This window comes from Zosterops lateralis, assembly GCF_965231275.1.
Source record: "Zosterops lateralis genome assembly, chromosome: 15".
NCBI classification, from domain to species: Eukaryota; Metazoa; Chordata; class Aves; order Passeriformes; family Zosteropidae; genus Zosterops; species Zosterops lateralis.
This window is the reverse complement of record NC_139775.1, coordinates 12,476,287-12,489,101: the sequence shown is the minus strand read 5'-3', so window position 1 is coordinate 12,489,101 and position 12,815 is coordinate 12,476,287. Positions and strand designations below refer to the sequence as shown.

The 12,815-nt window shown below is 42.2% G+C and overlaps 1 protein-coding gene across 16 annotated transcripts in view; it reads left to right on the top strand.

Annotated features, from left to right (window-relative positions):
- Positions 1–12,815, top strand: part of RBFOX1 (RNA binding fox-1 homolog 1) — a 1,119,155-nt gene that overhangs the window by 848,005 nt on the left and 258,335 nt on the right. For 4 of the 16 annotated variants that reach the window (XM_083872237.1, XM_083872238.1, XM_083872232.1 and 1 more), the window contains exon 1: positions 10,632–11,032. The exons of the other annotated variants lie outside the window; for them this stretch is intronic. In XM_083872237.1, the coding sequence (XP_083728363.1) occupies positions 10,889–11,032 (144 nt within the window). In that variant the 5' untranslated portion in view covers positions 10,632–10,888. Of the gene's footprint in view, positions 1–10,631; positions 11,033–12,815 lie in introns of those variants that run through there. 16 annotated transcript variants of the gene reach the window in all.

The window sequence follows — 12,815 nt, the reverse complement described above, 5'->3', positions numbered from 1 at the left end:
GAAATGTTCCTGCTCCCTTCTCTGCAGCACTGCAGGTGTTTTGTGTTCTGAGACTGCCCTCACCCAATGCTCAGGACTTCCACCAGCTCCAGCCAGTTTGGCCCATGGTAAATGGAGGGTGAAACAATGCTACAGGTATTTTACTGTCTGTTATTTGTAGTCTAGCTGGTGGTGGTTTTTTTTTTTTTTTTATTTTATTTTTTTTTTTTGGTTTTTTTTTTTTTTTTTTTGGTTTTGGTTTTTTTTTTTGTTTTGTTTTGTTTTTTTCCCTGCTGCTTTGTTTATCTGTGTGATCCTCAAGTTGGAGATTACTGGTGAGCCCTTGCATTGAATTTTGCTCTTAACTATTATTCCGGTGAAGACAGATCCAAGATTTGATATTTTAGCTTTTTCTTGATAGGTAAGATTGCAGCACCCCAGAAATGTTTCTTATCAGAATTAGGAAATGCAGTTTTTGTACCAATAATACTGGCTTCAAGTAAAAATTCAAAATCCAGTGATAAAACTGCATCTATAATGCACATAATGACCCTGTGAAATCTGTGCTGCACCTTGATCAAGACTGTCCCTGGAGCAGAAAAGGATTTATGTGCACAGGGAGGGAAGCTCTGTGGCTTTGGGGTTCCCTTTCTATAAGAGGGAGCCACTAAATGAGATGTGCAATCAGAGGTGGAACCTCTTGTGTGAGGTTGAGGTGGCTTGTGCTGACTGGGGCCTGATGGTGGCACCTGGTGGCAGTTGGGTGGCAGTTGGGTGGCCTGGCTGCAATTCCCAGCTGATGCCAATGAGTGTCCTGCAGCAGAGCAATCCCCATCACCACTGACACCTGTGCTGGGAGGAGCCCGGGGGGTCAGAGCTGATCAAAGGTTTGGGGGAGTCAGAACTGGTGCTGGGCTGAGAGGAACAACAGGTATGTGAGTAGTTTTACAATTTACCTGATTTTAAATGCTGATTATCTCTGTAATGCTGCACAGGACCTGTCCAGAATTGTGCTCTTTATTTAATATGGGTGTTTTATGGCTATAGATATATTTTCCTGAACTTTGAACTTTAAGGGAAGTAAGTTTTAAAGTCTTGGCTTTGTATTGCTCCACTACAAAAACACATAAGTTGAAGCTTGTCAATTCTCTGTGCCTTAGTTTAAATACAGTATTTGCTAATGAACAATTTTATCTGTTTGATGTATTTTTTCTGCATTTTTTGAGCAGAAATTGACCATAAGTTTTGGAGACCTACTATTTGTAGAAACATGTCCAGGCTCTGGCTGAAGAGGAGGGCACGTACTTCCCCTTGCTAGCTTTAACTTACCTGTTTGGCCTAATATGAGAAATGTTTCTGCTCCTTTTGTGCTCTTGGGATGTCCATGTGGAAGCCTTTCCCAGAAGAAAAATTGGGATTGGTTGGTGAAGCTACAAAATATTGGCTTGGAGAGTTAAATCAGGTCTAAATGGGGTTTTCTTGTTGTGAAGGCTTTTGTGTTTGTCATAATTGGGAAACTCTTGGTAGTCAGAGGGAAGTTGGCTGGTGTGCAGGTGTTGCTTGTTGTGCTCACAGTGAGGAGCTCCTGCAGTAAACCTGCTGCTCTGCAGTGCGCCCAGCCCATTTCTGGTGCAAAACACTCAGCAGAGCCTTCTGTACATTCTGTCCTGCACAGGCACTGTGTGCTGAGCTCTGTCTCCTGGAAATCCCTTGGCAAGGGAGGTGAAGGTCCCATCCAGAGTGAAATGTTGTTTGGGTGGAGGAGTCTGGTCATAGGTTTGTGACACAGAACACTGAGAGGGGTCTTAGAGAAACTGAGGAATGTCAGGTAATCTCTGTGCTCAAAAGGATTAGAATCTAATGCTGAGTCTTGGATGGCCTGAATCCTGGAGGATGAGAAATGTGAACTTTATGCTGAAATAGTTAAACAGTGCCAAAAAGCAGCAGAGGGGAACATGAGAGTGAATTCAGCGTTTCCAGTGTGGATTTCATTGCACTGGGGAAGGGATGACAGGTAGGAGGAGAAGGATGACCACCATAACAAGGGAGAGCTGATTAGTGTTGATGAAAGCAAACAGCTTTGAGAAAATATTGTAGATGAATTTTCAGACTCTAGTTAGTAGCTGAGGAGAAAAAAAAAAAAAGGCTCAGTGGTGTGGAGTGTGACACCTTATCAATTGAAGTAGGAAAAGATGAAAGAAAAGACCAATTAGAGTGTGAAGAGAGGAGGGAGCTGATGCTGGACTCATGAACAGAAAGAGGTTACACTAATGAAACAAGTGGAAATGTAATATGGAAAGGACAGGATCCCTGGAGGATTGAGGGGAAAATGCAGTTAGGAAAAAAAGCAACTGCTTAATTCAAAATTGGTGGATAAACCAGGAGAAAAAGCAAGGAGCCAATATTGACTCTGTGTATAAAATTGGACCTTCTCACACAGTACTTCTGTCCCTATCTCAAGCTAAACAACCCTTTACAGGCAGATTTGTATCAATTTTATATGTAAAACTCCTTCCATGCCTGTGTTTGTCATACTGTAAGAGTTTGAGAGCCAAAGTTCTTAAGTTAAAAACAAAACAAACCAACCTTTTCCTCCTAGATTCTGGCACAAGAGTGAGATTGGGTCATGGCATCTGATATCTTTCTTCTGGAATAGGGTTTTGAGAAATGTTTATGTGCCTGCCTTGGTAGTGCTTCTGTATAAACTGAAGCTTAAAGCTACAAAACCCTCAATTTTAGTTCTCCTGAGTCAGATCTTTATCTCTGTGGGTGAAGCTGGGTATTTAACTAGAACCTGTCTTGGTCATAAGAATTCAAAGTTTGAGTTAAAATTTGGATTGAAAGCCAAAAGAAAGAATTAGAGATGATGGAGTCATTGAGCTAAATTTGGAAGTGACTTAGGCCATGGTATGGGGTAGGGCAAAAATGATGAGGAATATTTTGAGTTTTGCTGGTAGATGATGATAAACAAAGTCCTTGAGGGAGCTGCAGAGGAATCCTTCATTGTACTGGAGGGATCCCATACTCTGGAGTGGACAGTAAAGGACAGGGGAAGTGGAGACAGAGAGGATTTCTTGGTTCAATACATGAGCATGTCATTATCCATCATTATACATTAAAATGAGTCCAGCATTGAGGACTAAGTATGGTGGGCTTAGATTCAGAATATATGAGGGGTTGTCCAGGTGTGGACAGAATAATAAAAGTGGTTTCACTGTAGAAGGAAACTGTGCTGATGTCCAGTTAGTTTAATTCCTTCAGAAAAAAGGGGCAACCTTTACATAACAGCATAATTAATCTATAACTTATTCTCCTTCTGAGATTTGACATCCTTTTAATTTTTAAGACATTAATAATATTTCATTTAAAAAATCTTGATCAAGATGTGTTTATGCTGCCCTACTATGTATTCTTACAATTACAGTTGATGGCACTTTGGTTGTTTTAACTTTTATTAGTGTTACATGGAAACAAACTCTACAGTTATGTGCTCCTGCAGCTTATCTTGTCCTCAAAGTTCAATTCTTTCCTTGTGAATTTATAAAAGTGTGAGATGTGGTGGTACAAATTATGGAGAGAAAAAAAACCCAAAATAAATGGGGCAAACGTCTGTGGATTAATGAATTTGTGTGAGTTTAAAATAAGTATTTTATATGTGAACAAAATAGAGAGTGTAGTACTGCAAGTAACGTGTGTCTATATAAAATAAGAAAACAAAACTTGGTATAAAACAAATTTAAGTGAAATGTGCACAGTATGACTTTACTGTTGAATATTCTCTCTTTCTCCCATCTGATACTTGACAAACTGCCACAAGTGGGAAAAGTTGGCTTTGTCACTTCAGGTCCAGCTGTACATTCCTTTTCTAAGTAGTTTCTATCCCTCCCATTCTATGGACTGGAGCTTCACAAGGCGCACACAGTTTTCTGTGGTTAACATTCCTTAATTTTTTTAGGTCACTTAAAAATAAAAAAAAAATCATGAGTTTTTAAATTTCATTGAGTTAATTTTCTAAGAGTAATATTATCATGTCTTCTCATCTGGAATTGGGGAAAAACCTTATAGGGCAGGACTACATGGAGCACACTTGTGTTTCTGAGATTGTGATATAAAGAATAAGCTAAATGGTAATTATTTTGATATAAAGAATAGGCTAAATGCTAATTATTAAGCTGGACACCTGTGTTGAAGGGGTCCCTTTGTGCTGCAGGCTTGTACCAATGTGTCAGACCTGAAGAATCGCTTTGAAATGTTTGTAAGAGTTGATTTGATGTTGTGACAATAATTCATGTGGGGTGTGAGCACCCTGTGCTTCTCTCCATGAAATGTCCTAGTGCTGCACTCCCTTTGTGCTGAGGTAGGTCAGAGAGGATTTTTGCTGCACCAATTTCCGTTTCATCTTTTTTTGGGGTCTGCCTATGTCCCCGCTTCCTGAATTTGGAGGTGACAGTTTAGATAAAGCTACTTGAGAAAATATTGTAGATGAATTTTCAGGGTCTAGTTAGTAGCTGAGGGGAAAAAAAAAAAAAAAGCTCAGTGGTGTGGAGTGTGACACCTTTTTTTTTTTTTTTTTTTTTTTTTTTTTTTGTGTGTGTGTTTTTATTATTTTATTTTATTTGGGTTTGAGTTTTGTTTGTTTGTTCGTTCGTTGTTGTTTTTTTTTTTTTCTTTTTTTTTTTTTTTTTTTTTTTTTTTTTTTCCTGACCATGGACTGGCACATCATCCTGAACTTTACCAAACCAGTGTTGCTGCACTCATTGCCCGCTGCACACCTTAGTCCTGGCCGTGCTCCCTGTACCACCGGGCGAGCAGCATCCCCAAACCTCCCGCTCCTGCCCCGCCGCCTCCCCGTGTCCGTGTCCGCACAGCGAGCCCGGGCACCGCCGGGCAGGGAGGGCAGACAGGAGAGCAGGGGCCATCCCTAAGGAGATTAGAGCGCTCGGGACCGCGCTGTGGGGGCGGCGGTGTCCGCAGGGAATGCTGTCAGTGTCCCAGGGCGAGCAAAAGCCGTGTCCCCCAGCAGAGCCCCGTCCCCCAGGGCTCAGAGCCCCGTTCTGGCGGCATGAGCCGTGTCCCCCCTGGCCGGAGCCCCAGAGCCCTGGCAGGAGCCGCCCCCCACGGCAGGAGCCCCGTTCCCCGGCATGGGCCGTGTCCCCGGTAAAGCCCCATTCCCCGGTATGAGCCGTGTCCCCCAGCAGAGCCTCGTTGCCCGGGCAGGAGCCCCGTCCCCTGCCACGATCATGTTCCCCAGCAGAGCCCCGGTATGAGCCGGGTCCCCCGGCAGAGCCCCGTCCCCCGGCATGGGCCGTGTCCCCCGGTAAAGCCCCGTTCCCTGGCATGAGCCGTGTCCCTCAGAAGAGCCCCATTCCCCAGCAGAGCCCCGTTGCCCGGCAAGAGCCGTCCCCCACGGCATGAGCTCCGCTCCCCGGGATGATCCATGTCCGCCAGCACAGCCCCATTCCCGGCCCGCTCCGTGTCCCGGTATGAGCCCTGTCCCCCGGTAGGATCCGTGTCCCGGTATGAGCGCTGTCCCCCAGCAGAGCCCTGTCCCCCGGTATGAGCCGTGTCCCCGGCCCGCTCCGTGTCCCCCGGCCCGCTCCGTGTCCCGGTATGAGCGCTGTTCCCCGGTATGAGCGCTGTCCCCCGGTAGGATCCGTGTCCCGGTATGAGCCCTGTCCCCCAGCAGAGCCCTGTCCCCCGGTATGAGCCGTGTCCCCCGGTAGGATCCGTGTCCCGGTATGAGCCCTGTCCCCCAGCAGAGCCCTGTCCCCCGGTATGAGCGCTGTCCCCCGGTATGAGCGCTGTCCCCCGGTATGAGCGCTGTCCCCCGGTATGAGCCCTGTCCCCCGGTAGGATCCGTGTCCCGGTATGAGCGCTGTCTCCGCTAGATGGAGCGCCCGGAACGGCGGAGCGGGAGCGCTCCCGATCCGCCCCCAGGGCCCGGAGCAGCCTTGTCTCCAGCCCTACAGAGTGTCCCCAAAGCGGGGACATCACCCCTGCCAGGGAACGCACTCATCCTGCTCGGAACTGCCCCTCACTCTAAATATTTTTATTTATTTTGTTGTCTTCCCCCCACCCTGAGCACATTGATGGAAATGTGGCTGATTCTGTTGTGAAAAATGTAGAGTTGGTGCTGAACGCTTGTTGAGTGGTGCTGAAGGGGTTAAAACGCTGTGCTGCAGAGGCTTTGGAGAGATTGGGTGTGAAGTCAATGGATGTAATAACACTGTGTTTAATAGAAACAGAAAATTAGTGATTCTTACTTGTCTGAGCCTCTGTAATGTCCTGATCTTTGTGCAAAAACCTGCTGCAGGACAGAGGAGAAATCTTAACTTATTAGAAATAGGGAGTGTCATGACAGGAAAATACCACTGGAAGGATGAGGTGTTGCCTTTTAGTTTACAAGAACAGAGGAGAGCCCTTTTATTTAATATTTTTTGACAATACAGATTATTAAAGTAAAAAATCTGTTATGTTTCCCCACTTTGTTTTAAAAAGATATAGTGTAGCTACAGAAAATAGAATACCATGTGAAATACAGGCAGAGATATTGATAATTGATGGTAATTTATCAAAATACATCACTGCTATATTCAGTTTTCTAATAAACTACTTTTCCTGCTTTCCAGTCCTGGGAGCTATTTTTTCATGTGGTGTTAGATAAGGAGGGTTTAGAGAAAGAACTGCTCTGCTATGAGATTCTGTGCCACTTGCCTGAATTATTTTTGTATCGCATCAACCACTTTATAAAGTCGAGAAGAAACTACATTCTTCACATGGAGCATTTAATATGCAGTCATGATTTTTTTTTTTTCTAACACTTGCTGTCTGGAGGCACACAATGCTTTGGAATACTGCATGCCTCCTCTGTGTGTGAACTTCTTAATTCAGGCTACTATTGAGAAGAGTTTGAGGTGTAAAATGGTGTGTGGTGGTGCAGGTGATGCATTTCAGAGCCAGCCTTCCTTTCCTTGATGGAAATGATTTGAATGTCAGACAGTCTGCTGTGGTGATTCCAAAGGAAAACTTCCAGGTCAAAGGTCTGGAAATGCAAAAGTTGAGGTTGACTACCAGGTCACAACAAATGGAGTGGTTGATTTTAAATAAAAAGTGTTATGTTGAATAAACAGATGCATTAAGTCAGCTGTGTGAGAAGTGCTGTCGGTCCTTTTTGCTTTGTTTCAGAGCTTCTCTGCTTTTTATTTGCGTATTCGAGGTTGGTCCAGGCTTTGCTGGTGGCATTTTTCAAATGGTGCTCCGGATGAATGTGGGGAGGAGGTGCCTGTCTGCAGTTTCTCTGTCTGTGCAATGAGCCATGGCATGGCCAACCCAAAGAGGCTGGAGGGGAGGGAGTGTTGCCTCTCATGGTGGTGTAGCAGGCATTGCATCTCAGATGGATCCATTGGTAGTCTAGATGAAGGTTTTATCTCCTAAAATGTTTCTAGGAACTCCCACAGGGGCTGATGTGGGCAGTGTAGATGGTTGGCATTATTATTATTATTATTGTGAAATGTTGGAATTTGTTGTTAATTGATACATACTTGATCATACTAGGAGTCGAGTGTGGGGTGAGTTCAGTTGCTGACCCAAGAGGGCAGAGGGATGGTGGGAAGTGCCATGTGCTGAAGCTGAAGTGGCCTTTGAGCAGCACACTCTGGTTGTGGCAGAATGAAGGGGAAATGGAGTTGTTAGTGATTTGCAGATGAGATGTCTCAGAGGTCTGTGCTGTCTGTGGGAGTGCCTGGTGCTGTTACAGGGACTCTGTCCCCGTGCTGGGGCAGGGAAGGTCAGGCTGTGCACAGGCATTCGTGTCCCTTTGGCACAGCTGTGGTGGCACTTAGGGTATATATAGCCATAACTGGGACTCCGGGGGTGATTAATGGGCTGGGTTAGGGACAAAAGTGTGTGTAAACAAGGAAATGGCTTTAAAGAAGAGACATTGATTTTATATTTATAAAAATAAAACACACTTTGTTACCTTTTTTTCTATTTGGACATAATGACAAGTTATCCTTGGAAGGGATGAAAATTGGTAATGACTTTCCCCTGCATCTCTTGAAGGAGCATATATCAGGCTAAAGAATTGTGTTTCTTTTTTAGGTCTCTTACACTGCTGAATTATGTATGTTTATTGTTTCTCTGTGTATAGATGATTTGGATAGTTAAGATATCGCTGTTCTTGTTTTAATAACATAATTATGTAAATGTCAGGAATCCGTAGTATTTGTGGGTCATGTTTTTCTGACTTGGAATTGGGTGAAAATTAAGGATAAAAGGCCAATGAGAAATTCACTTTTACAATGCCTGTTAGCTACATTGACAGTGCTAAATTCTCTTGAAGTAATTGTTCAACACACTGCTTTTAAGAATTTAATCTGTTTTATGGATGTCCTTTTAGCTGTAAAATAGTGCAACAGACAGAAGAAGCTTTGCTTGACCATCACCATGTTCCAGAACCTCACTTTGGGAAATTAGATAGACTTATATAGTTCCAAACTGTTTGGCTAGGAAACATGCTGCCTTTGATTTTGACATAATGTAGAAGCAGTTGGTTACCTTACATAACGTATTTGTTTTTCATTAAACATGCTGATAAGGTCTCATTAAAGTGCCATGTATTATTTATGGTATTTCATATGAAACTGAACTGAGGGGAAACTTCTCTCAGCTTAGGGCATTTGCAGAATAACAGCCTTTCTGGGCTAGAAAAAAAAAAAAAGAAAAAGAATGAAGAAAGGCATGACATACTCCTGTCAGAACAGGAGACTGCTTAAAGCACAGAGATAGAATGAAAAAAAGGAGAAAGGGCACAGAGAGGGTTCATTTCTCCTCCTCCTCACTCGCTCTTGCTCTGTGACATGAGAGGTTTTTTGGTTGGTGGTTTGGGATTTTTGCTTGGGGTTGTTGTGTTTTGTTTTTTGTGATTTTTTTTTTTTTTTGTGATTAAATAATCTGGGCTGTTCTAGTAGATGAATCCATGAAAAAACTGCAACAGCATGGGTGTTTCCTAAGCCAAACCCAATTTCTTTATTGTAAGTTTGTGCATGATTGCTTTGGTGTTGATTACTGACTTATGAGTACCTTGGTTTTGTTGCATTGACTGCTTTTGAGAAAGAAAATTACGTAATAACTGATTCTGCTGGGAAATGTTCAGCTTTGCATGGAGAAGACTTTGTGGATCTAAATCAGTCTCTGAGGCTTGTGTGGGTGCAGGTATGTGTGCACATGCAGGATGAAAAAGAAATGATTTTTTTTTACTGTAGCACCTGAGTTGCAGTGACGTGTTTTGATTCTGTTTCCAGTTAAGCGGGGACCATTATTTGTTTTTACGGGTAGATCTTATATCAAACCAGTCATGCTGTTGATGAAATAGACTTTTCTTGTGTGTGGGTTATTTGCTTATTGTTGTTAGCATTCAACTCCTGGTCTCAGATGTGTTTTTGTGCGAATTATGTATCCTGTAAAATAGATGATTTTCAAATCTACTTCAGAGTCCTTTTAAAAGAAGGAACCCCTCCAAAAACCTCAGGTAGTTCTTTGAGGTTTGACCTTCTTTCCTGGAGAATTAATAATTAATTCATTTGTCAAATTCTAATTAAAAATAGTAATATCTTCTGTTATACTTGAGTTGTATCTCAGGAAAAAAAAAAAGACCTGTAATATAGGACCTCAAGGACAAGCTGTAGTATAAATTATTTGATTTGCAGGTCACATCTTACTTTATTACATAAAGACTAACTAGATCTACTAATGAATAATTATTACTCCATAAAATAAAGGGGGGGGGGGGGGGGGGGTGAATAAAAAGCTGGCCAGAGTGGAATACTAATTTTGAGGTATCATTCTCAAAGTAGAAAGTAAACATTAAATTCTGAAAATTGCAAATGTAATTTTTCCATGTAACCTGATAGGGCAGTCCTTGATAATAGATTGACTAGCTGTCAAATAAATTTGTAATTTTAGATGAGATGGGCTTTAGACCAATTTTAAGATCCAATCTTTATCCAAGGGTGCTCCCCCTCCCCCCCAGTGAAGTAGACACAGTATGCCATAGAATTCTATTTCATTCTCAGTGTTTCTGCTGCAGTGGTTACACAGCTCCTGCACAGTTTCACTGAAATGCTTTTATAGGCTTCTCTGGGAAGCTGGAGAGCGAATGAAATGTAGATGTAAAATTAATTTGTGTCTTTAAAAAAGCTCGCTTGCTGATAGCGCCGTGTGTTTGCTGGAATCCTCTTGACTAGCCAAGATTCTTTCCCTTTCCTACTTTGTGCTTCAGACTTGTGTTCTTAGAAGGGGGAAGCCCTTTTCCAGTCAGGTGTCCTGGGAGGGGGGAAGTGTGTGAGTGTGTCTGTGTGCGTGCAGAATCATAACAGGCATTCAGTCCCAGCTGGGCAATGACACTAATTGCCCAGATCTCATGGATGCCTGCGATGGAGCACGCTCACTTTCTCTCCTTTCCTATCCTCTCCAGGGATTTTTAAAATGCAGTATTTGAATTTTGGTGAGTGGTAAAGACCCTGCCCTAGGACCCATTTGACAAATGAGAAGCTGTGCAGCATCAGCACCAGCCGACTGAGCCTCACTGAGTCTCTCTCTCTCTCTCTCCTAGTCAGCAGCTACTGTTGTGAGACAAGCTTCAGCTCTCTGTCATTGAGGAAGTTCCATTTGCTCATCAATAGGCTGCAGGCTGTGTCTTCTTTTTTTCCTCTCTGTTAAAAATCCCTAGTTTAAACCTACCAAGTTGCCTTAGCTGACAAACGAATGTAGGGGCTTTAGCGCCGGGGAGAGGAGAGGCATTCGAGCGACACCGTTTCTTATTTAAATAATCAAAAAAGGGAGGAAAAAAAAAAAAAAAGAAAAAAAAAACAACCAACCCGTAGTGACAAGATAGGGTAAACGTGCTTGCATGCAAGCCCCCTCACTTGTTCTACGTAGACTTCAGAGCAACACCATGCAGCATCCCCTTACGGGTGCAACCTGCGTGGCACTGCCGAATGTGGGCATGTGTCCCCAGCTCTCCTGTGCCTTGACTTTTATGTACTTACAGCAGGTAAGTTTGCTTAACTTTCCCTTTTCCTCGCAGTGCTTGCTTTGTCGGCGTCGTTTGGGGGATTTGCAGTCGAGGAGGTATTTTTTTTTTGTGTGTGTGTGTGTGAATAGACTGTATAAATGTCTCCCACCGTGTGGAGCGGAGTGTTGTGCCTGCACTTGAGAATGTGAGAGTGAGTAGAAAATATGTTTTTAACAGAGCATCGAGCCTTCGCAGATCTTTTGGTATTTCGGTGTTGGTTTGTTTTATTTTTTTATTATTTTTTTTTTGCAGCGTGATGATTACAGATATTTAACACAGTACTGTGCCTGCGTTTCTCGTGGATGCTGTAGCAGAGTTTCAGCCATAAAGGACTGCTCTTTATTCACTTGCAGGCATAAATTATACTTCTAATGTAAATGTGCCCAATGGCAATTTTGTTTAAGCCTTCTTTGAAGACAGGAATTTTAAGTCCGTGTTAAAACGTGCTGCTGGTTAAAGCCAAGCTGATTTTTAGTTCACAGGGAAAATGATGATTTATAAAGATATATCTGTGCAGAATATTTCTATCGCTGAAGTATATTGGACTGGGTTTCAAAAAAATGTTTGGGTATCAGCAAAACAATACCAATTTCTATTCAATTTTAAATTGTTTTTTAAAAAATTAATCTAATTTTTTTTTTGCTTAGAGGATTTTTTTTAAAGTATTTCCTCCCACTCTCTCTTCCTAAATTATTTAATATTTGGTACCCCTCCTGCTCTGCTATAATGTGAAATAACTGGATAATAGTACATTTTTTTTAAAACTAGTATTTTGGAATCATCTTTGTATCTTACTCTGTTTTATGACTGAATCCACCATTACAGAGTCATCTAGTAAGTATGTAGAGCCAAGACAGAAATATGTTGTCATGCAAAAATGATTAATCCTGTTTATTCTGTTACTTCTGTTGAAACTTCTGGAGGAAAAAAATATTCTTGTGCCTACTGTAACAAATAGGGGCATTTCTTTCAACTTCCACTACAACAGTTTCTGTGCATATTGACTTCCCTGAAAGTCTCTAACTTTATTTCTGCATTCACAAATGCCTGAAACACGTTGTATGGTATTTCTTTTTGTTCTTAGAGAATAGATAAAACAGATTTAAAGCTTATTTATATTCGAGGACGTTTGTTTTTCTGTTACTGCTGAAAGAAGAGAGCCTCCAGTATTTTCAGGGCATAAATCCTTCTGTAGGTTTTTATTTTTTTCTCCTGTAGTGTAGTATAAACCATTTCTGACTTTCAGCTTAGGAGTGCAGGATAACAGATCCTTGCATGCGCCCTAGATTATCCATGTATGTGGGAGGGTTTCATATGTCTGCAATTAAAATTTGCATCAGATAAATATGATGTATTTAAATTTCAGTAATTTGCATGCCATAGCTAAAATGTATGTTCTTGGTAGCTCTGTATCCTGGATCTGTTCTGGGAATGGCATTTATAGATCAGCTCTAATGATCCAGTGTGACTTGTGCACTTAGTGGTTACATACAAAATGTACTCCTGTGTTTTGTCCTGGATTTGTTGTTTTGAGTTTGTCAAAGAATAATCTGTATGTTAAAGATAGGGCTTTTGAAAGGAAAAATGGGGATTCAGGTGAGAGGTCAACATGGCCACACAAGGAGCTGCTAAAGGATAACATAAAGATGAGGTTGGGTGCTCTGATAACCTTCCTCAGTGAGATATTGCAGTATCATTATGCAAACACATCTACAGCATGGCACTGCTTTAAGGTTTAAGAAACTGTGCAACTCTAATGAAT